Here is a 25,348-nt window from a genome sequence, read left to right as displayed (position 1 = left end):
GGAGCTTGGTTTTATTATTACAGAAAAAAAAAATTATTTACTTAAAAAAGGACTGTATGGGTAATTGGCTTCCTGTAATATGGAGCTTTCTGGATTTCAATATATTCAATTACAATATATGTAATATGTTTATTTAAAAAAACTATGAATTTAACTGGTGCCTCTAATTTTAGACTAAGGCCTTGCTGACACTGCAGTGCAGAAATACAGTGTCCATCTATTGCAACTATGGTATAGCTAGTGGAATCTGAACAGACTAACTATATCCAGATATTTGCCACATTTCTTGCTAGATTTAAAATCTAATACACAGCCAGTTACTGTATGCAGAGATTTTTATTGCAGATAGTCTGTCTTGGAAAGGCATCATTTTCAGACTACAAGACCGAGTCTAGAGGGTTCCTCTCGAATGAAATACCGTTCTTCCGATAGAATGTATCATTCACAACACAGTAGCATCCATAGAAGGGGAATTGACTGGTATACATGTTACCTAAAAACAAGAGACTACCAGTTATTATTTTGTTATGCACACTAGAACACTTTCTGTTGAAATCTGCCCTGTGTGTGCAGTGATAGTGACTGCACATGGGGCTGCTTTGGGTAGATTTGGGGCTTTCTCCACCAATTTCTCAATAGTTTTCATTCTTAGAGGGGTAAATGACATATTTGAGAATTAAAAAAAATAATGAAAAATGCCTGGTTTTTAAGCTATAATAAATCTAGTCATAAATACATAGAGTAGGTGATTTTTGATCAATTGAGGCTCTGCATTCTTAGAAATGTCAGTTACCAATCGAGGGGAAACAGAGGATAGTGATCCTACAAAGCTAAACATGAGAAGTGATTGTTTGCATAATTGACATTGTTCAAAAACCACCGAGGTATTTAAGTATATTATGCAAATACAAGAGGTCCTCTGCACTCAACACATTATCAATATAATAAGGACACTGAGATATTTTGTGCTTTAAGCTACTAAAGATGCCTTACCCTTTAGGGTTGGGGCAGACAGGCAGATTCGAGATTTAGTCACCTGGCGACTAATCGCCTCTTCTGCCGGGCGACAATCTTGCCTCACGAGGAAACTTCGGGCGACTTCAGAAATCGTAGCGTTGCGAGTGCATTAGCGCAGGCGATTCTTCATTCAAGCAGATGGAAGGCAGTTTGGGGAGATTGTCGCCCCACAGAAGAGGCAAGAAGCTGCCCGTCTGCCCCAACCCTTAAACAAAACAGGGATTGTTTGTCCATATATTGCACTATATTTAAGATGGTCAACTACGTCAAAGTCATTAAATATATTGCAATATATGGACAAACAGTCCCTGCTTTGTTTAAAGGGGAGGGCATTTTTAGTAGCTTAAAGCACAAAATATCTCATTGTCCTTATTATATTAATAATGGGTTGAGCGCAGAGGGCCTCTTGTATTTATCTATATGAATATTGTGGTCTCATTGCACCTTTCCCCATTAATGGTTTAAAAATCAGGGGTGAGCACAACTTTCCCTTGTTTGTTATAAGCAGATCATGCATATGTATGATTGATTGTTCATGGTGTCTTGAAAGACCACTCCCACACAATGTATGGTTTTGACTATCCAACTTGCCAAGAGCCAAGTCATTTGGATATCTCAAAAGCTGGCCTATGCTTAGTCAATTTAAAAGGAGATCTATGCTTTTGCGGCCAGTCAATTCTAAAAGCTAGGATATTCCAACTGACAAATATTTTTGGGGACAAATACTTGGGAGAACTGGCTATTATAGGCAATGGTATAAAACCTATAGTCAGTATCACTTAAATAGAGACGGTAAACAATAAAAATTCCACACTTACCCAGCTTCCACCCATAAGTAAAATTGGTTGTTATTGGATAGGAATACTTTTCCTCTGGTTTTATATGATACCTTGCTTGCAGGTAGCGGTATCTCCCATCTTTTTCCCTGGATGTGCCATAATAGAGAAGACCAAGTGTGCGGGGACTGGCTGGTCTCATTTCAGCAGCCATGTTGGTGGTTGCATTATCATCAACTTGCTTTGCCTTTTCAGGATGATGAATGTGATCTAGCTTTCTTAATTCATCAGGGGGCAGGATGCTCTGGTCAGTTATGGCTGGCAATTTGAATGTTTTCTTGCACTTGGGCTTCCTTTGCTGTATTTGCAAGTCCTTTCCATAACTACTGCACCAGTTCACTCTTGCTTGAAACTCTTTCAGATAGGCTTCCTTCAAGAACTCTTGCCGCTGAGTGGTCAAGCCGAGTTCCCGTACCATTTTGCAACGTTTAACTAAAATATTTTTATTTGGGGGAAAAAAGAAAGTATCTACAGGTAGTAAGCATTAGAGTGTAAGATTAATGGGCCAAAGACCACAAGAACACAAGAGGACAAAGCATTATCCAGATAAAGATTACATAGTGACACACCATAAAGCCGGTACTATAATTTTACAGTGAGATCTATCTGTAACAGCTTTTCACGAGATTTAAAAATGCAAGATATACAGTAAAACAGACAGAAAAGAAACACAATCAGTTGAAATAGACATATGCAACAATTTAGCATACTAGGTAAGTAAGCATTTATATGAGGCAGATATCCTTACCGGTTCAATTGTTCAGGATTTTAAAGTCAGTGCCGAGCTGTTATGCTGATCATGTGACCATTTAAAAGGCACACAGGCCTTTCAGAGTTACATACGTCGTTCCAGCAGAAAAGCACAGTAGATCTGGACTCTGATTCTCAGATGCCCAATGGAGTTAAATAGATGTCTTGGGTGAACTCTGCTACCTTTAGAGTACAGTCCCCACCTCCCTGTACAAAGCAGATGGCATTCATGCACAGACTGGTTTAGTTAGTATCTTCCCTGTTTCACAGTTGGCTGAATAGTATATGGTAAAGAAGGTACAAGCTGTTGACTTCTCTGAGGGTTACCATAGAGAAAACATACATACATACATTCTTAGCCTCCTGCTGTCTAATGAAGTGGCATATAAAGCAAAATATTCTTCTCTGACAGCAGTCGGGTGGGTTTTGAATATGACGTGTCTTTTTCAGCTTCATTTACTATGTTACTATGTTAAAGGACAGTCACTAATGTAGCCATCTGTACATTACATAACAATAGTCTCTGCCATGGGGGAAAGAATTAAAAACACCATTCCTTTTAATGAATATAGTAGTAACATATTTAGTACATTTAAGAAAGGGGCGGTGAAGGTTCACATGCTTAGTTGCTGCTTCCATTGGAGTTGAAAATGAACTGAAAACCTTTAATGCTCTATTGGAGCCAGTTAAGCGTTAAGACTCTGTCCTTATGGGCACAGACACACGGAGGAGCATATGATCATATTATCCTGTGCAGTGGAATGTATAAAAAACTGCATTTATATTGCCCATGTGTATAAGTAAATAATGTAGTTGCATCCTCAAACTGTAATTTATATACCACGCTGGAATGGCAAATTATATGGCCATATGGTAGCTTTGGAAGGCTGACCGATGCTTTTTGTGGCTTACAATGCTCAGCTCTAAGTTACACAGAGCCCTTAATTAAGTTAAACAGAAGCAGACAGTTCCACAACTCTATGGGGCACATTTACTTAGCTCGAGTGAAGGAATAGAATAAAAAATACTTTGAATTTTGAAGTATTTTTTTGGTAACTTCGACCATCGAATTGGCTACTTCGACTGATAAGCGGCGGTTTCATATGCTTAGGAAACAACAAGTCTTATTCCCCTAGTTTTCGAGGAACCAGTAATTTTTAGTAACATCACTAGGCTGAGCAATCAAACTGCTTGCAATTAGCGACCCATAATCATTTTTCCAAATAACCAAAAGGGCCCACACATTATTTGGTGAAACTGGTGGAAAATATGCAAATTGTCCAACTAACTTACTTGTGTTTCCAGCTTTACCCTAAATGGAACAGTTTATTAAAGGGGAACTATTGCGAAAATGAAAATTTAATGTAAGCTTAATCATACTGAAACAAGAAACTTTCTAAATACAAACAATTAAATATTCTGCATTGTTTCTGAAATAATCAAGTTTATCTTCACTCTCCCTCTCTCAGCATCTGTTTCTCTTCATTCTGTCTTCATACAGCAGTTGGGTGTCAGATATTCATTGACAGTTACATCCGATATATCTTATAGGGGGCCTCCTTTTGCCTAGAAGGTGTATCAGAGCTCACGCTATTAAAATCACCAGCCATCATGTTTCTCTACATGCCGGATTTGTGCAAAAACTCTTTTGTTAGATTTTGTTTGTACTGGAATCAGTTATTTGAATGAACTCTAATACATCTGCTAGAAAAGGAACCCCCCCTCACAAGATATATTGGATCTAACTGTCAATGAATATCTGACACCCAAATGCTATAAGACAGAATTAAGAGAAACAGATGCTGAGAGAGGGATAGAGAACATAAACTTGATTATTTTAGAAATGAAACAGAAAATTTAATTGATTGTATTTACAAAGCTTCTTATTTCAGTATCCTGAATCTTATATTAAACTCCCTTTTAAAGGAAGTAATTAAAATAGGCAGCTATTCTGTAGGCAGCATTTGTGCAGTTCCATTTATAATGGGAGTCCTTCCAGATAAAACAAGAGCTGAAACAGTCTAGCTAAGAAGGGGAGCACAGATTTCAGCTGATCAGAGGTTACATAGGTAGACCAGAATAATTATAAATTTATTGGCAATTACATAGCGAGTAAATTTATAATATCAGCCCCAGCCTCAATTGGTGTTTTACTGACCAGGCCAGAGAAATACTGGCAGGATGGCAACCCTAGGTGAAACTCTTGCTCCATTAACCAATATGCAACACGTGTGGGGCAGCTCTGTTGAGTGTTGATGGACAAATTGGAGCTGCATCAATGTGGCTAAAATTGCCTGTGTCTTAGTTACCAAAGATTATAATGCAAGTCTAAGTACACTACATACCTGCATGAAATCGATACGTTTGTGAAAAATTTAACTCAGGTTTTCATTGAGTGTAATAATTGTAAATATGTAAAAATCTTGGGAATATTAATTCAGTGTTCATTAAGTAGCTGCTATCTTAAACATTAAATCCCCAAAAGCAGTAGTTCAGGAAAAATAATAATTTATATGTGTTCTATGCATTTCTTTTTCATGGAGTTGGTAAAGAAATCTAGCCCAGCAAGAGCAAGAGATCTCTCGTCCATCTCATGTTTTCTTTGTGGCCTCTAGTGTTCATATATGCCAACTGCGAGTAAACTGCTTGCTTGCTGCTCACAGGTTCCTTTAAAGATGGTGCTCGGGCAAAAAGTCTGCACATCTGGCCTCTAAAAGGGCTAAGCCATATATTTTCTATATTAAGCCGCTACCATAGGGCAGGTACTAACTATACATACTGTGAATACAGCACTTAGACACGTCAGGAACAAACATACAAATGAAGCATTCAGCCATATGTTGGTACAAAACTATAGAGTAAGCAGACCCTGCAATTGCTGTGGGGCCCAGCAGGTATAAGGGGCTCAGTGGGGCACTAACTGACAAGCAGTTTCACTATATATATTTATAAAATGGGAGACCCTAAAAGTTTTACTTGGCCCTAAGTAGTGGGTCCAGTAAACTCTAGCTACACCACTGGTTGGTGTGTATGTGTGAATGTGTGAATGTGTGAATGTGTTTCACACACTAAATTATGTAGTTGCAAATCCATGTGTCCAATAGGTGCTTGGCCAAATACAACATAGTAACAGTAAGTTTCATGAAAAAAAGACACATCCATCAAGTTCAACCTTTTAACTCTATTTTAACCTACCTAACTGCTAGTTGATTTAGAGGAAGGCAAAAAAAATCATTTAAGCTTCTCCAATCTGCCTCGGGGGGGGGGGGGAATTCCTTCCTGACTCCAAAATGGCAATTGGACTAGTCCCTGGATCAACTTGTACTGTGAGCTACAGTATATTCTATAACCCTGTATTCCCTCACTTGCTAAAACGCCATCCAACCCCTTCTTAAAGCTATCTAATGTATCAGCCAGTACAACTGATTCAGGGAGAGAATTCCACATCTTCACAGCTCTCACTGTAAAAAACCCTTCTGAATATTTAGATGGAACATCCGTTCTCCTAATCAGAATGGGTGTCCTCTTGTCAGCCAGAAAGACCTACTGGTAAATAAAGCCTTAGAGAGATTATTATACGATCCCCTTATATATTTATACGTAGTTATCATATCCCCCCTTAAGCGCCTCTTCTCCAGCATGAACATCCCCAATTTGGCCAGTCTTTCCTCATAGCTAAGATTTTCAATACCTTTTACCAGCTTAGTTGCCTTTCTCTGTACCCTCTTTAATACAATAATGTCCTGTTTGAGTGATGGAGACCAAAACCATATGGCATATTCTAGTTGGGGCCTTCCTAGCGCTCTGTACAGTGGAAGAATGACCCCCTCCTCCAACAAATCTATGCCCCTTTTAATACAGCTCAAGACCTTATTTGCCCTTGATGCTGCTGACTGGCATTGCTTGTTACAGCCAAGTTTATCATCTACAAGGACTCCAAGGTCATTTTCCATAATGAATTTGCCTAGTGCAGTCCCATTAAGGGTATAAGTGGCTTGGATATTTTTACATCCCAGGTGCATGACTTTACATTTATCAACATTGAATCTCATTTGCCACTTAGCTGGCCAGATTGCCAGTTTGTCAAGATCCTGTTGCAAGGATGTTGCAGCCTGGATGGAATGAATTGGGCTGCTGCTATATAGTTTTGTGTCATCTGCAAACACTGATATATTACTTACAATACTTTCCCCTAAGTCGTTAATAAACAAGTTAAATAAAAGTGGACCCAATACAGAGCCTCTGAGGGACCCCACTAAGAACCTTGCTCCAGGTACAGTAACAACCACCCTCTGTACCCGATCCTGTAGCCAGTTTCCTATCATGTGCAAACAACTTCATTAAGCCCCAATAGTCCTTAGTTTAGAAAGCAGTCGTTTGTGGGACACTGTATCAAACACTTGAAATAGATCACAGCTACTGCCCCCCCCCCGCTGTCCAGCATCTTACTCATCATAAAATGCAATCACATTTGTCTGACATGACTTATCCTTCATAAAGCTATGCTGATTGCTGCTCATAATGCCATTCACTAGGACAACATTTTGAATGTGATCCCTTAACAAGCCTTCAAATAATTTGCCCATTACAGATGCCAAATTTACTGGCCTATAATTGCCAGGCTGAGATCGTAATCCCTTATTAAATATAGCAATGACATCCGCTTGCCTCCAATCCATAGGTATCGTACCAGATAACAGTGAGTCTGAGAAAATAAGAAATAGAAGTTGGTCTAAAACTGAACTAAACTCTCCTAGAACCTCAGGGTGTATTCCACCTGGCCCTGGCGCCTTGTTCACATTAATGCATTGCATTACTGGACATTTACTGTCCAATAAGAGTGAAACTGCCCTGTAATTTGGGTCTGATCAGCAGATAGTTAATGAGCTGATTATGTACAGTATTTCTGCAGTGATCTTTCTTGTGTTTAATGTATTGCTTATTATTACTTGTCTTAAGTTGTTATACTGTCATTTCTTAATGATATGATATGATCATAATCCGTCTTCTACAGTGATGTTACTGTCATGTCTGTGGTTAATTTGATCATTATCCATTTCTGCAATGATCTTACTGCTATGTCTGGGTTTAATGAGCTCATTATACATTTCTGCAGTGATCTTACTGCCAAGTCTTGGGTTAAAGGAGTTCTTACTATCCATTTCTGCAGTGAATTTCTTAAATCTGCAATATGATAATGTAGGTGCTAATGGTTGTGAGCCTCGCTCACTTCCTGCTGCTTTGACCAAACAAATGGGGCACATTTATCATTCTGTTATAGAATTATAAGTGTTACATGTGAGAACAAACAACAGCCTTGTGTAGTCCTCACAAACGTGCACAGTGGACCTTATACCTAATGCTAATACTAAGCTCGATATATCTGCACAGAAATAAACATCTACCTATAAATATTTTCACCTTTATTGCATCCTGATAAATCTGCCTGAAACTTGCTAAATGTGATTTGATCTTTGTTGTATAAGCATAGAGAAATGGGGAGATCAGTACAAGCAAAGCACTGTTTTGTACACATACTCTGTTTTGGGTGAAAACAAGCTCCTTCTGTAGAACAGGTTAATGTGAGCTTCAGCACAAGCAAAGGGCAGAATGTCTTCAGACTTAATGAAATCACAGCCCTCTGCAAAAAGAAGTCACCATTTATTTGATTTATAAAACACTATAAGGGTCATTTACATAGATAATGGGCAAAGTGAAAGAGAACTAAGGATTGTGACACATGGGGAGATTTAGTCGCCTGCGATAAATCTTCGCTACTGTGTTCAAATTATCTCCCTGAAATCCCTTCCCACCGGCAACATTGCCAGCAGGATGGCATAAGGGTGGTGGCACAAGGGGAGATTTAGCCGCCTTCGATATTAATCGAAATGCCTTCCCGCCGGCAAAAATGTGAATCGCCACGGGAAGCCATAAGTGTCGCTTCAGTTTTATGAAGTCATCAAAAGTTTCCACGTAAGGTAACTTCGGAAAACCAAAGCGACACTTATGCTATCCCACCAAAAAGCCGAAGCAACGCTTATGCCATCCCACCGGCGATTCACATTCTTGCCGGTGGACATGTATTTCAGGGAGTTATTCGCCCGCAGTAGCCAAGATTTATCGCAGGCAACTTAATCTCCCAATGTGCCACCTCCCTAAGGAGCACACAGGAGTGTTGTTTAGGGCTCATGCAGTGAAAACTTATATTAAGTGTCTAGCTGTGCAGTGACCTACCTCCCTCTCTGCTCCTTAACTTGTGTGAAAGCTCTCACAGAATTAGATATACCTGTGTGTGTGTTACAGTAAGTTTCTAAGAGTAGGGTAATAAATAACACAGACAAAGGCATTTACATGCCTCCTTACATATACGTTTACAAGCAAAGCAACTCTTACTTAAAAATAGGGTATTTGTTTCATGTTATGTTACTAAACCAGTAAAATACAGAAGTAGGTTGGGCAGCGCAGCACAAAAATGGAGGAAGTATTTTGTGTTTTCCATAAATACTCCAGCACATTATCCATGTAACGCCTGAAAAAAGATCTGAGAAGATGCAAATCCGGTTTCATATTATGCAGTCACTCAATTTACTTAATTGCAATTCTTGTTGCATGCCTGTTTAATAAAATTATGTTATTAAATTGATTAATTGGTTGTTTAACACATTCAGTGCTTTTAAGTTAATCCACCTTGTACTGCATAGATCAAAACACAACCCAGAAAGTCAAATCTATGGCATGGCACGATAGCACTTTTATGTCAGCACTTTAGACTCTACATTTGCTGGAACATAAAGTGTTAAAAGAAGTAATCAACTTGCATTGACAGCTGGGCTTCCACCGCATAACTACTGAATTTATACAAACTACTGCATTAAGGATGATTGTTGCTACAGTTAGTGTCAGTCTGTTGAACTTGACCTTCCATTGAAGTTGGATATAAGACTGATTCAACAAGCACTATGGAACTAAAGGTACCGTAAAATGTAGCTTTTTGATCTTTCAAGTCAGCCTCCAAGTGATCACGTAGCCCAAACACACTATTAACTTCAATAGTAATCATGAATGGGAATTTTGATATACTGTACCAGTTTATGTAGTTGGACATGACAGTCATAACAATGGGGCTAACTCGTTTAATACACTGGTACAAAGGAGCTCTGCAAAGCGAGGGCTGCACTCACCTGAAAGGTCTCCGATAAGTGATCTTATTTTACTCTTTTGTAGCGCTTCCCATTCCCCTTAAATTGTGCACATCACTTAATCTCCAAAATGAAAATGTAATATACTGTAAGCTTCATCTCTTGGAAATAAGAAACTTTCTAATTTTGTATAAATGAAGTATCCCCCCTCTCTTCATGCACCTTTGTGTCGGAGTTGGTTATAGTGAAAGACAGTTTGCAATAATACATTGTCTAGGCAGAGAGCACAATGTATATGACCTAACTGCCCCTAAGAATCTGACTCCGACTCCTGTATGTAGAGAGGGAGAGAAAGTTTGCCAATAGTGGCATAAAAATAATTTACAAACTGTACTACAGGTATGTGATCAGTTATCCAGAAAGCTTCAAATTACGGAAAGGCAATTTCCCATGGACTACAATTATACAAGTACCTTGTACTTGATTATAATAATTATAATTAATCCTTACTTAAGGCAAAACCAGCCTATTTGGTGTATTTAATGTTTACATGATTTTCTAGCAGACGTAAGGTATGGAAATCCAAATCTCAGAAAAAATTGTTATTCGGAAAACTCCAGGACCCAAGCGTTCTGGATAGCAGATCCTATAACAATACTTTTTTTTTTTTAGAATGTTCCTTACCTGCATAAGATGAAGCATAAGAAGTTTTAATTTTCTCAATAGGTCCACTTTAAAATGACACACACACCTAGCATACAAAAACCTTTACCATTTTTACTGCAGTCGCCTAAATTATAGGAGTCTATACATTACTTGCCTTGGTCGCTTACAATGGCTAGATGCACACAAGCAATTTTTCTGCAAATAACCAAAAACATTAAGAATTTCTTTTTTCAATAGTTCTATGATAATATATTTTTATTAGGATAAACACCACAATTGCAATTATAAGGTAAAGACATAGTGAACATCTTGGGGTTTGGTTCCCATTTTTTGCATTTTTGATGCGGTCTGCATTCACAGATATCTTAGGATTTCCCACAATGACTTTAATGACATGCACTAAATATTTTATTTCAATAGTACACAGTCTCAAAAGCATTGATAGTAGCCAGTGTACATATTTAAATGTAAGCTGCCAATCTCTGACTTCTCAGTAACCATAATGAGCATTTAAATATTCTTTTTTTTAATTAACTATAAATAGTCTATTAAAAAGTATATTTCTGAGCATAAGCCATATGGAGACTTTTCTAGGCAATACAGACTTTGGGGGCAAAGATTTAACATTTGCAGTTGAGGAGATAACACACAGCAAGGAAACACAATTTTAATTTCATAATCAACATTTAACAACTAATTAATGCCACACACAGGCAGCATTAATTGAGAAAAGGGTTACTGGCTATGACCAACAGAAGGAATCGAGCCTCTCAGCAGGACCTGATTGATGTAGGGCAGATCCCTGCGTTTGCCGAAATGTTTTCCGAATTACCGCAAATCCTCCATTGTAAACATTCCCTTGGCTCTGCGCAGTATAGAGTCCTTGGTTGCATCATACGGGTGTTCTTTTGAAGGAATCTCAAGTACTGCAGGGATGGAGATGGTGTGCGTGTCAATTACATGACGGATCATCTCAGCAATGAACTGGTTGATCAAAATAATGCCTATATCATCACGATTTAGAAAACTTCTACAGAAATAATGGATAGAAAAGAAAAGAATCATTATAAAACCAAACAAACAGTAACAAATATAGGAGCACTGCTACTTCAAAGCAAAATCAACAAATATATATATGTCTTTTAAAGAATCATATGGACCCCATGGTACCACCTAATCCTTTATAAGAACCTGGGGATCCAACACTTTGAACAAATGTGTCAACAATTTCAAACTGGTGACGAGGGGTCATTCATGCACCCTGGGAGCAACGGACACAATTATTTGCTCCTGTGGCTTACACACAGCTGAATGATGGGATATCAGCCTGTAAACCAATCAGCTGGCAATAATGTTATTATGGGGACTTTATTGCAGTTTGGGGATTTTAATAGACAGCTGGACAAGCTGTTCTATCAGTACAGTCATATGTACCTCTATCAGTTGATGAGACATGAGCACCGCAGGCACAAGGCAGAAAAAACAAAATGTTGCTGCACTGGGTTCTACAAGTGACTTTGGGTGATATGTTGAAGCAGAGTGTAGGGCAAGCAGGTTACAGACAGTAGCATGCTGATGGGAAAGGCACACAACACTAACAAATGCAGATTGTGCTCTTTCTGGTCAGTCTCCTGCAGGTTTACAGTAAATAATCAGTCTGTTCCCTGCACACAGCAGCCATGGGAACTGGATCAGTCCCCTTATGTGGAAGATCAGGTCCCAGAATGAGGAACAATGAGTCTCCATACACTAAAGCTGGGGGAAGGGGGGGGAGGTCAGGCCACAAAATATCAAGTACATCTTAGCTACTCTAATTCTAAGGGTTAATTCTATCTAATTCATTGTACAGAGAGAAGGGCCCAAATACTCCCAGCATCCCTCGCTAGACTAGACATATGGCAGCCTGTAGGCGGGTCCATGGCCCTCCACTTCACACATGCATTCACCAGAAGAACACCTATCCCATCTCACCTGAACGTCTCTTCGATCTCGGTTACGCTCGTCTCCTTCTCCACCACCAAAAAATTGGGTTTCCGGTTCTTGTTCAGCTCCCCGATTCCACCGAGTAAGAAGCCGGTGACGGTGTCCTCGTCCCCGATAACCGCTATCAGCTTGCCTCGAACTAGACCCCCGGCCATCTTCTATTAAACACTCTAGCGCGCACACACTCTGTCACACCGAACCGAATGTCACTACACTGCTCTAAGCACTGTCTCCGCCCGCAGTCACCTGACAAGAAGAACCCGTCACATGACTCAACGCCCCCTGAAACGCCTGTATCAGCTGAGCTGTAGGGGGCGTGTCCCGGTGATGTCAATCTGTAGTTTAATAACCGGCCTACACTTGCTGCAAATATAATCCACGTTCTGCCCTGGTTGTGCATTAAAGCCCCGTAGTGTACGTGATTTATGTGGATTTATTTAGTATCAATACTGAGCTTTCTTCCCAGAATTCCTTCTCTTTTATAGCTTTATTAAGACGTTCCAAATTGACAAGGGCGAGATGCCTGCATTGTGTTGGCTGACAGTTTGTAGCACCTTGCTTGACACCTTGTAGCCGTATCCATGTCTGGATTCTTGCTTCTCTAATTCAGACAGGCCCGGATTTGTGGTAAGGCCACCAAGGCCCCGGCCTAGGGCATCAGGATTTTAGGGGGGGGCATCAGTGGCCTAACTAGATATTACTGGGCCCCACAGCAAATTATTTTTCAGGCCCTCAAAATGTCTAGAAGTTGACCTGTTTTGGCAACATTTATTGAAATTGTATATGAATTAGTGCCTCATGGGGCCCCTATACCTACAGGGCCCCCCTGCAGGCGCAGGGTCTGCTTCCTAGTTACGCCCCTGGGGGGCATGCTGCCTAATAGGGTTGCAATCCCTTAGTGTGATTGCATTCAGTCCAATTTCTGTAGTTACAAAGTTCCAGAGGATAGTGGTTACCAGCCGGATTCAGACCTCCTCGTGGCGCTTGTACTGGACCGATGTGCGTTCTCCGTTACCCCCTTTAAAGGAGAACGCACATCAGTCCAGTACAAGCACCACGAGGGACTTTGGTCCTCTGGCACTTTGTAACTACAGAAATTGGACTGAATGCGATCACACTAAGGGAAAGTGAGTGTATTTATTGATGTTTTTAAGAAGTCATTTTAAATAAAACGGTATTATACTTTTTCCGGCTTTTATCCTTGCTCTGGAGTCCATAGAAGGTGCGAGGTCGAACTAGGATCGCACAGGAGGATTTAATAGACACGCTTGACCACGAGAGTGGTTTGTAAGTAGTCATTTTTTCTAAACGGTGGAGGTGTTCCAGATTTGAAACATGTAACCAACTGCCGCACTGGAGACCAATCTTTATTCTTTATTTGCACCCCTATAGTGTTTGTTCTCTCTAACCAGATGCATATTAGAGAAATGGGAGCACTTCCAAAATAAGTCAGTTTAAAGCACTTGGTGATAACCCTCATTTTAAGTGAACGTATTACGCTATGTTGATTCCTAATTTCTGTTGCCACAGGCGCTGATTCCTTTGTATATATTTCCCTGGAAGTATACACATTCGTTTGGATTCCGAAATCAAACCTTCTTCCCAAATGCAGAGGCTGAGTCAGAAGTTTTTTCCACAAACATGATGATTAGTAGAAACCAGTCTTTCTGTAGATGCAGGTTGCCTGAAACATATGCCTTACATTGCAAAACCTGTATATATTTGCTACTGTATGGGGGTGGCATTTTAAATGATTACACCTATTAAGACCAAGGGTCTAATTTATTAAATATTACCTATTATGATTGCCAGAGATATTTTCAAATAATTGACAACTTGATCTGTGGGGAAATAGTGGCCAGCAGCAGCTAGGGTTGACACCTTTTCTGGAAAAAAATACCGGCTTTTCTATATATTTATCTTTTTTCCCTATTAAAGGGGATGTAAAGGCAAAAAAATAAAATCCAATTTTTACTTTCTTTAATGAAAAAGAAACCTATCTCCAATATACTTTAATTAAAAAATGTGTACCGTTTTTATAAGAAACCTGACTGTATGCAGTGAAATCCCCACTTCGTTTTACTTGCTTTGACAGCTGCAGTTAGGAAACTTCAGATGGTCCCTAACTGCTCTGCAGGGAAACAATCATACTTTCAAACGACAGGGGGGAAGCCCCCCACCTTGCTTCCCAGAACTCGAGCAGCTTTGTTTGTTTCCCTGTAACAACTGTGTAAATTTTTATCCACAGACCCAGTGCAGTCTGTATATTCTGACTATTAATCAGTCTTGCTGTATCAGCTTCTATGGCAGATATTATTTGACTTGTGCTGTTTTGATAATTTATGACAATCCTTAAGCTTAACCTCCCAACTGAAGCCCAGACGACACTGAGCATGTGCGTAGTTTTGGTGTTGCAAAGAAGTTTAACAAAGTTACAAGATGACAGCCCCCTGTGCCAACTTTGAAAGCATAAATCATTTGTCTTATTAGGCTTCTGGTGCAGTAAGTTCATGTTTTTTATTTAGTATACAAAATACAGCATTTCTAACATTATTCTATTTTAGACTTTAGTTGCCCTTTAATAACATTGGGATCAACCATCATTTTTATCGGCCAGGCTGGTAAAATACCGGCCAGGTGGCATCCCTACCTGCAGCACTAGGCACTATAAGGTCTGTAGTGTAATCAGCCTCCCAGTGGCGTAACTTCGGATGCCAGGGCCCCCCTGCAAAAAATTTTCAGGGCCCCCTCTGCACAAAATAGTGGGAGAATTTCATGTATAATATCCCCAGGATTCATAGAAGGATGGCACGGTAGCGATTCCATGTATAAATACCCCAGAACTATATAAGGATGGCACAGTAGCAATTTCACATATAAATACCCTCGAATTATAGAAGGCCTGTAAAAATGGTGGTTGATCCCAATGTTATTAATAGGGAATGGTAAATATATTTTATCCAGAAAAGGTGGCAACTCTACTCACAGCATAAAGACATACAGGAGAGAACATGGAAGGGGCCCCTGCACAGATTGCTCTATAGGGGCCCCAGTTTAAATCATTTGATCATACCAGCTACAGTCTAGTTCAGTCTGTTAGAATAAAGCCAAACTTATACCCACCTAAGGGCTCCTCCCACTGACTCCCCCAGCATGCACTGCCACCCTAGCCTGCCCCTCCCAGCATGCATGGCCAGTCTATCCTACCAGCTCCCAGCATGCACTGCCACCCTATCCTACCTCCTCCCAGCATGCATTGCATGTCACACCGTGCACCCACACAGATCCTGTGGAAACGCTGGTTGGAGTTGCACAGATGGCGCAGGCAGTATGACAAGCAGCTCAATGAACATGAGTGGCCCACATGGAAAGGGCATGGCAGTCCTAGCGCGGAAGGCACAGAGCCCCCACTAGAATACTCGCCTGTTGCTCGAAGTGCACCACACCCTTCACATCGCCGCTTCCCGCCAGCACACACACCGCCTTCACCATGGCTGCAGCACAACTACCGACAACTGCCCCATGTGATTCCTCCACTCCTCCATCCAATAAAAGCAGCGATTTTAAGACCCACCGCCCTCGCAGCTGTGAAATGAGCGAGCTTACTGAGCCACGTGACCCTAGGGCTGGCCGCCTGCTCTGCTCGGGCTGTGTGTAAATTAAAGTGTCGCGCCAACCAAAACGTATATAATGTCTGGCTGGTACTGCTGCGCCTGCACATACTACTGAGGAAGCAGGCCCCACCGGGCCCCCTGTACCCCCGGGCCCCCCTGCAACTGCGGGGTCTGCTTCCTCGGTAGTTACGCCACTGCAGCCTCCTGTCACTCAAACAGGGTTGCCACCTTTCCATAGAGTGGAGGCGACAAGGGGCTGAGCCGTGATATCAGGGGCGTGGCATAAATGGGAGTGGTTATGACCTCAGGGAGGGGATTATGCCGTGGCGATCGGCCATCTCAATCAAGGGAATCCTGCTCAGTTTTCCTTATTTGGAAAACCGGGCAGGATGTTTTGACCCGGCAGCTGGACAGGTGGCAACCCTACACAGAAAGCTAAAACCCACATGATCACATTTTGCCATAAAACAGTAATCAAAATAATCAGACAACATAATTAGTTTTGAAAAAAAGGTGAGGTCATGTTTATTCTCCTTAAAAAATGCGGGCCGCAAATCATTTTCCTTTAAGGGATAACACACTTGGAACCATTGCAAATGGCCAGGCCCACCATCAGTTGTCATAGTACACATGTATGGGCATCTCCTGTAGGGAAACTCCCTGACCCAGAAACAAAACCAGTGCCAGTGAGCCCCTCAGTGGTTGCCATTAAAATGGGCTTCACTTGGATTACCCCTAGGGTTGCCACCTTTTAGCCTGGTGGAGACTGGGCAGGGGGCGGGGAAGTGATGTGGAGGGGGCGGGCTGTAATGCATAGGGGGCATGGCCGGATGCAGAGGGGTCGGACTGTGGCGTCGGGGGCAGGGCTATGATTTGACGATTGACCGATCGCCATTTCAATCTCAGAGAATCCTGACGGTTTTCCTAATTTGGAAAACCGGGCAGGCAGCTTTGACCCGGGTAACCCTTCAAATTACCGGGCTGTCTGGGTCAAAACCGGACAGGTGGAAACCCTATTTACCCCCGATGCCTGAAATCAGTGATAGGTGGATTTTCACTGGTTTACTTTTTTACATGTCCTCCAAGTTTCCTCTGCTGTCAAACACTTATTTCTTTTTTTTTTCTTTTTTTTTTTTACTTACCATCAAGTGCTCCCTGCTGGATAAGTATATCATTAGCTAATTCTGAAAGGTGGTCATCATATGGTCTATACAACTCAGGGACTCTAACTTTTATGCTACTGTATTTCATGATAGAGCCCCCACCACCAGAAAAGAAGAGCCTACTCACTGACTGACCAGTTTTTTTTAAAACACTCTTTATGTTTATGATATAACCAGCTGGGAGCTTAATGACAAATTATTGATTGTGAAACACCACTCCTGTTATCTGACCAAAATGCTACCTACTTGTTCTCCACTCCAGCCCTGCCCCATATCTCTATGGTCAGTACTATTAGGAAAAGCTAAAGCAATGCCATGTTTTTCATGCAATTACGTATGCCCACTTTTTTTGCATACCACTGACCATCTCAACATAGGCTCCAAAACCATATCCTTCAGTAGTGTCTGTGAGCTGGTATAATTTTTGTTTGGAGAGTAGGCTCTGCTGCCAAATTACAATCCCATTAAATAAACTCCCATACGTTTAGATCATCCTTGACTGTGTGAGTAAAGCCTAATTCTATAGTATGAAGCAATCCCTCCCACTAACAATACCTCAAATTTGTGATTAAGAATCCTCCCCATTTGGTATCTTCTTGCAGACAAAGTTCAAAAAAGCCTATTGTTGACTGAACTTCCTTAAGGGTAGCTTTGATTTTTTTGCATCAGTTTTGTCTTCTGGCACCTAAACAGAACAAAATCTATTTCTATTCATAGAAATACTAGCTTGGCACTCCCAGCTCCTAAATGAGCTCAAATAGATTGCTTAAATACTTGGCACAAATGCTTGATTTGCTATGGCCAATTAAAAGCAAATTATCCAGATAATGGGCACTAACCCCATTTTTTGATCTTTTCTCCAGACACAAATGTATAAAACATACAGGGATGGAGTGCTGCTACCAGTGTTAACTGTTTGGTATCAGGTGCCTCCAGGTGTATGGCCCCAACACTGCCAAGGGCCCAAAAATAGTATCCATGAGCAAAAACACCAATGGCACATCTGCTACTGTTAAACCAGTTGTGAGTTGTTTATTAGCTCATAATAGTGGCAGTGGCAACGTTTCAGGCCTTTACAAGACCCTTTGTCAAGCCTCTGAGGTGTTTTTTTTCCGTGGATACAAATGTATAAAACAACTGAATTCCTCAAATAATGCAAACAAGGTTTGCATTAGAGAGAGAACATCCCATTGGTAAACACTTATCAATGTATTAACCCCAATTGAATTTACAGCCCCTGAGGTAATAACTAAAATGCTGATTCTATGCCCAGCTTTGCAATGAGTTCTCCCTAACCAACTTTTTTTGTACTTGTTCAACTACCATGTTAAATAACTGATGTGACCTACACAATTCCTTCTCAATAACATCATTTGCAGAGCTAACTTTAGGGCAAGGCAGGTGTTGTATTAACCTCAATTTGTCTAAAATTATATTTTTGTGAATACCTTTTTGAGACCTTCAATTGACAGGGTAGCAAGTGGGCTGTGTTTCTTACCTAGAGCAGCCTCCTTGTCTATTTTTCAATTTGTTTTGTCTATTTTTCTTTGAAGGACCAGGGGAAACTGATAACAGTTAGCATATACCAGAAACACTTTTCAGCCAGGGAATTAACTGCTATTTTTGCTTATCTTTCTTCCTCTCCTACTACTCCATTGTTTTCCTTAATTTCCATCCTTAAACGTCAATGATATCAACACATTTTAAATTCTCCATTGTCTTCTTGGACTTAGAGCCCAAGTAACAATGAAGAGAGATGATTTTCATGAGAGTTCCCTGCTGTAGAAGCTCTAACCCGGTTAGGCTCTTTCGCTGTTGTGGTAGAGCTACACTGACTATGTGAGGAGTCTTGCCAATTGGCCTGTTTTTACTATTCGTGAAACTCCCCAGCAGCAGCACCCTCAGTATTACACCTTACATCTTCCCATCAGATAAAGAAATTTCTATAATTTCTATTAAACCCACCCTTTTATAATGCATCCCTTTGTATACTCTTCTGCTTTGCATGATTGTGGTCTTTCTGAGCAATTAATAATAATGCTTTGGAGGGTTACATGTAGCTCACATACTTCTAGTCGCACATCACTGTTGTAGGCAATCAGGTTTTGCAGCACTAAAAATATTTTGTTTAATGCATGAACACGCTTTAAAGGAACATCTTCAGCACTTTGGGAATCTTCAGCAAGTAAGCGCAGTATTGGCGCATGCGCAGTTGTAGCAATATTGCGTTCCCGGACAACTGCGCATGTGCCGAAAGCCACGGAAATTGCCGAAGGTACCCGGAGATTTCCGAAGCGCTGCAAGATGGCACCTGTGAGCTTCGCTGTGCTGACTCTGCAATGAGGGGTAATTACCAGCTATGGGGCATTTACTTGTGTGAATACCTTTGTGTGGGGGAGCAGGGAGGGGGGACTATGGAGGGTAGGGGGTAGGAGTTTTTATTAGCAAGGGGGTTTAGTTCTCCTTTAAGAAAAACTATACCATGAACAATGTAGGTCTCTATGAAATATATTGCATAAATCAGCTCATATGTAAAACCCTGCTTCATGTAAATAAATCATTTTCATCATAATAAGATACTTTATTTAGAAAATTGCCATTTTAAGAACAAAGGGCCACCCCCTGGGATCCTACAATTCATGGTGTACACAAACAAACCAAGGGCACGTATACATATTAGGTCACATGAACCAATTAATGGACAAAGTTCTGTCTTTTACTCCCGTACTTCTTCTTGTTACAGTTAGAGCTGCAATATTTCTGGCCATGTGATCTCTGAGGGAACACAGAAAATATGAAATGGAGGCTCAAGATTAAAGATGAAAAGGGCTTGTTTGGTACGATTCTTTAAAAAATTCACCTACTATGATATAAACTATAATCTATTGGTTAAGTATTCATTCTGGGGGAAAAGTTTTTCTTTAAAGCCAAAATTAATTTTAAGACTGTGAAATGTATTTTGAGGCTACCAAAGCAACTTTGTGAACTAAAATATAATACTTGAGTTTACAAAATGTATTTTGTGCTTCAATGTGTTCATTGGCTCTGGAGTGTCTCCTAAGGGGTCAGGCACAGTTATGGTCATTATGTAATGTTACTTTGTATCTAAATGAAAAAGTCACCATGTCTCTATATATTGTCTCTATATTTGATATTTAAACACCTCAAGCCCTTATTCAGAACCAATATATTTTATCAGAAGCTTCTTAATGATGTTCCTGATAGATTTGAGTTTTTAGGTAAAAAAAAATGCATTTAATTGTAAAAGGCCATAATCCACCAACTATACATTTATAGGTAGAGACACTAAACCTAAACCAGATAGGGGAGGAGACCCCTTTTGTATGCTTTTCCAATGGAAAACCTTTTTTGATTCAGAGACTTAACGTTGCCTAGGGGTTTTAATAAAAATTATTCATATTTTTATATAGCATAAATTATATGGCTTTAAACTAATGGAACACATTTTTACTTATAGGTATTACTGTGTGTAATTTACTTGTAAATTATATATGTCTGTATCACCTCTAGGTGGCAGTCCAATACCTTAACACATATGGACTATGGGATTTCCTCTGCCTGATGTATGCACACTCTTTAATGGTTGGGGTGGCTGCTGGTTGTATACTCGTGTGAGTTTATTCAGTAAGGTGGAAATGTCAATATGGAATAAAGTACCCACAGTATAGCAGTCAGAAGAAAGTCATCACAGTCACATTAGCAATACATTTTATTTTACGTTTTAGGATGCACCAATTAAAAGATCTCTAACAAATAAACACAGACATTTTAAGGCCTGTGCAACACAGTCACATGGCAAAGGTCCATACGACCTTGACTCTTTATCACAGTGCTTCGACAACCAATCATATTCGTTGAGACTGCCCATATCAGGGGTCAAGGGATCAACATGTATATAGCTTAAATGTTTTTATTAAAAAATATAGATTTTGCTTGAGAAAGATACGATATTAAAAATGTGAATATATTTAAAAAAGATTATTTTAAAAAAAAACGAATCAGTAACCTCAGTGTCTTCAATTGGTATCAAGACAATTCAGTTTTTATCATATTTAAAACAAATATAGTTCATTCTTTTGGGCTTCATTGGGGTATGTATTATACTGCATATGCCACATGCCATATTTTAAAAATCATCCATTCTTCTAGCTGCAATTTTGTGCAGCTAGTGTATCAATATGTTATTATGACAATAGAAATGAGCAGTCTAAGGAGAACAAATAACCAGATGTGAGTAAATAAAGTAATGGCATACGGGTGGACATAAAGCGGTTACGTGCTGTAGTAAAATGAATTTCACTCTAGATATTGCCGATGACCAGCAGTAATCTGCCGTGATGACCCCTTGACCTCTGATACCTCCTTTAATCGTTTAACTCAACCCCCCCCCTCCCAACAATAGAAAAAACACAAAAAGCGCATATAAAACAACAGGTAGCAACATTAAAAAATAAAACACCAGCCGGAATATAAAGGAACATTTTGTAAAAAGCAAAATGGGCATTGTGGGTAATGTGCATGCTTGCTGCCCCCTCTCCCTGTGCCATGCTTCTGGCATCTCTGCTGTGCCTGCATGCTATAGGAGAGTTCTTAGGTTATATGTGCAAAGGCACTTAGTGAAATTATGGTATCTTGCTATTACAGTTTGTTTTTTTTGTTCAGTGCATTTGCATAAAAAAATAAGTGTCCTGTCCTTCAGTGGCACATGAGTTGGCTCCCTGTGATGCCACCCCAATGTTAGGGAATATATAACTGCCTCAAGGGACAGCAACTTGAAATGGACTCCCAGGGACATTCTGGTCACCCCACTTGACGATCAAGATGTAGTCCCCTTTATCTTTAACAGTGTAGGTCACATTGTATTGTCGGTTCCCCGTGTGCTTTACATACACCTCATCACAGGGGGTCTTTGGCCCATGCACTCCTACCATCAGCATGTTGGTGCCTGTAAAATACAAATCAATGGTCAGTCAGTGAATATTTATCTGCTATACAGCTATCAATTTATTCCCATACCAAAATGATTAAAAATCAATAAACCTAATATTTTCTCATTCAATGCAAAAGCAATATTGGAAATCGTAATAATAATCTGAACTCATATGACTGTGCACCTGAATTAAAAATAAGAACCAGTTTAATAATATATGAAATCTTTTTTAACTCTGTTGAATTTCAAATCTAAAATTGATTTTGTGTTTTACCTGCTTTGCTGCAATCTACAGTGAATGTGTTTTTCTGTCCCACAAAGGCTTTAGACAGGCCAGGCCCACGGGATACCACTTTAGAAGCGTCTGATGAGAATTTAGGCCCTGCCATGCCATATCCGCCAACAGATTCAGATGATTTGATGACAGTTTCCACTTGCACTGTGGAAGTTTCATGAAGGCTGTGACCACCTGAGAGACGCGTACCTGTTAAACAATAAAAAGATGGGTAAGAAACAAAATAGCACAGCGTTAAAGCACATTTTAGCAGTGTTTGGCTAATCCTTCTTTTTTTCATTTGTATAAAATGGTTAGTGCAAAACCTGCAGGAAAGGAAAACATTGAAAGATGTTTTTGTTTTGCTGAGAATCTCAGGTAAGGTCATTTTCGTTATTAACCTTGTGCAAGTATTTGTGGCATATTTACTGAAAATTTCCATTACATACAATTTTATCGGTATCTGCATGGCCTGTTTTTGTGACATTTTTGACATCTTGGGATGTGTGGAGAATGCTGTTAGGCTTTCTAGTTTGCTTCACATTGGAGGAATCAATCCATGTAGCCCTATGTACAGTATATGTGCCACCACAAGTCATTTGATGTTATCTAAATTAATTACAATGTTATTTATATTTTTTTATTACTGTATATTGCTCCAAAACTATGAAAAGGACAAACATAAGAAGCCAAACTGCCATCTCAGCCTTTGTTCTGCAAATCTTCCACTGGCTTTGCTCTGTGGTTCATGTAATAAAACCTTTGCTGCACAAAAATATTTAACTGAAGTTGACAGCATAACCAAATATTTTCAGTTTTTTTCTCACAGTGGCATTTACATTTATGACACTAAAGGAACACTTAATGTTTTTTACCTGTCACTCTGGCCTTAAATGGACTTCCTACAATGTGTTGTGGACCACCATATTTGATGGAAATCAGGTAGTTTCCAGGGGCCATTGGTGTGTAGGAGACTTTGTAGCCCTCAGGGGAATCCTGACAATCCAGTTTCACTTTAGAAGGTCCATCAATAGTCACAGAGAGGGATCCAGGTCCAGCATTCAGAGTACTTATAATGAATTCAGAGGGTCTGCCTGTAGAGGAGGCATGCCAGAGAGGCCAATGATAATGATGTTATGTCTGTATATGCAGCAAACCGTTATAATGCATTTACAAAGGTTACATTTTCTGTTAAAAGCACTCCTAAGAGCTCACTAAGGACATTAATATTTTCATAGCATTACAAAAAAATATGAAGGAAAGAAAGCATGTCCAAACATAATGCTCAGTCATATATATTTCAGGTTTTAAATAAGCCACAAATATTACCTGTGACTCCACCCTCCAGTCCATGCCCGTAAGCGGTAACAAGACCAGGGTCGCCTGCTTGACTTTGTTCTCCCACACGAATCTTGAAGGGGCTGCCTGGTATGTGACGTCCATTAAATTTAACATCGATGGAGTGCACACCATTTTCCCGTGGAATGAAACGGATTGAGTACTTATCTAGAGAAATAGAGTGTAAATAATATGGGACTACAACGCAGCATTATATCAACCAAACACGTCCTTGGGTATCCATCTTACCACTATCAACTTCTGATACGTAACACTCTTCAACCATTCCTGATGGGGTGTGAACCTTGGCATCTATCACTCCACGGGCTCCATTCAGTTGGACAGCAAATGAGGCAGGCTGATTAACTATTATTCCGGTCTCCTGCAAAAAATATTGTTTATATGAAAAATCTTTAAACCACAAAGATTTGTTTTTACATTTGTAATACACAATAAGGTTAATTTATGATAACATGGTGCTTACACTAACAAAAGCATGCCATGTGCCCAGGGGCGATCCTGGCCTCTCTGCCGCCTGAGGCAACAGCAGTTGCTGCTGCCCCCCCTCCCCCGTAAATTTGCTCTTAAAGTACCAGGAGCAGCATTTTTGCTGCCCCTGGTACCTAGTGGGGCGCTGCCGCCTGAGGCGACAGCCTCAACTTGCCTCATTGGCGAAGCACCCCTGCATGTGCCAATATGGCTGGTTCTCCTGCTTTGCACAATAAAGTCCAATGTGCAGGGCAGTATTCTACATGGGAGCCCAATATATTTCAACTGCCTTGAGCAAGAGGTACGTACAGTGCTTTGCGTGTTAACCTATGGATGCGCCAGCTGAATCATGCACATGTTTTCTTGACATGTATTCTAAAGAATGCCCACACTGAATGGTTGCTCTGTTTTTTTGCACTTTACACTTATTTAGTGCATGATCTCTAGCTAAACAATACTTTTCATATCAACAACTGATGAATTTCCCAATAACAGCAGAAACACATTCGCACCTGTAGGCTGGTCACTGTCAGTCGCCGGGCGTCATCAGAATGAGAAGCCACAGGTACTACAAATGGACTGTCTGGAATGTGCTCATCATTAAATTTGATGGAAACCTCATAATCACCTGAACAGACAAAAATGAAACGTTACGTGCCCATTAATAAACCAAGTTTTCTTTCCTTGTATGAATAAATTCGCTCAATGCATTTTAAATGTATTGTAAGGAAAGTGTTATGATTCATAAATAAATATTTGGTGAACATGATCTGTACAAGAGGAAAGCACCAAGGACAACTATATGTTTCTGTCGCATGATGCCATTTCCACCCTAAACCTTGCCTGCTACCTCCCACTAATTTCAATGGGAACATACCTGACGCTGCTAGTATAGGCAATATTTGGTGTGAAAATGGTTTAATTTACATTTTCAGATTGTATTCATTCTGTACTTGTAGTGTCAGGCAGTTCCCATTGAAGGCAAAATATTACTGCATGTGTCATATTAAGTATATCTGTGGAGGCAAAAAGTAACATGTATTTGTAATTTTACTAGATTTTGGTTATGTATTTTTTGCCAAACTTTCTTATGCTTAACTGGTTTACCAAAAGGCAATTTCTCCAACT

The 25,348-nt window shown here is 40.1% G+C and overlaps 3 protein-coding genes across 6 annotated transcripts in view; all 3 read right to left on the bottom strand.

The window, feature by feature from the left end:
- Nucleotides 1-320: 320 nt before the first annotated feature.
- On the bottom strand, nt 321-2,905 carry LOC121401525 (protein ATP6V1FNB-like). Its single transcript, XM_041586609.1, has 3 exons — nt 2,602-2,905; nt 1,836-2,285; nt 321-493 (listed from the first exon to the last, which is right to left on the bottom strand). The coding sequence occupies exons 2-3, from the start codon at nt 2,269-2,271 to the stop codon at nt 378-380; spliced, it is 552 nt and encodes a 183-aa protein (XP_041442543.1). The 5' UTR covers nt 2,272-2,285; nt 2,602-2,905; the 3' UTR covers nt 321-377.
- A 7,740-nt stretch (nt 2,906-10,645) lies between these two features.
- On the bottom strand, nt 10,646-12,584 carry atp6v1f.L (ATPase, H+ transporting, lysosomal 14kDa, V1 subunit F L homeolog). The gene is made up of 2 exons (NM_001089830.1): nt 12,380-12,584; nt 10,646-11,438 (listed from the first exon to the last, which is right to left on the bottom strand). Exons 1-2 carry the CDS (start codon nt 12,544-12,546, stop codon nt 11,237-11,239), a joined length of 369 nt encoding a protein of 122 aa, NP_001083299.1. The 5' UTR covers nt 12,547-12,584; the 3' UTR covers nt 10,646-11,236.
- An 8,296-nt stretch (nt 12,585-20,880) lies between these two features.
- The window catches only part of flnc.L (filamin C L homeolog), a 52,114-nt gene continuing 47,646 nt past the window's right edge, over nt 20,881-25,348 (bottom strand). For all 4 annotated transcript variants that reach the window (XM_041586606.1, XM_041586607.1, XM_018252798.2 and 1 more), the window contains 6 exons: nt 24,733-24,848; nt 23,981-24,113; nt 23,723-23,899; nt 23,269-23,487; nt 22,394-22,603; nt 20,881-22,134 (listed from right to left, as the gene is read on the bottom strand). In XM_041586606.1, the coding sequence (XP_041442540.1) occupies nt 21,947-22,134; nt 22,394-22,603; nt 23,269-23,487; nt 23,723-23,899; nt 23,981-24,113; nt 24,733-24,848 (1,043 nt within the window). In that variant the 3' untranslated portion in view covers nt 20,881-21,946. The remainder of the gene's footprint in view (nt 22,135-22,393; nt 22,604-23,268; nt 23,488-23,722; nt 23,900-23,980; nt 24,114-24,732; nt 24,849-25,348) is intronic.

This window comes from Xenopus laevis, chromosome 3L, assembly GCF_017654675.1.
Source record: "Xenopus laevis strain J_2021 chromosome 3L, Xenopus_laevis_v10.1, whole genome shotgun sequence".
NCBI classification, from domain to species: Eukaryota; Metazoa; Chordata; class Amphibia; order Anura; family Pipidae; genus Xenopus; species Xenopus laevis.
This window is presented reverse-complemented; position numbering and strand designations above follow the sequence as displayed.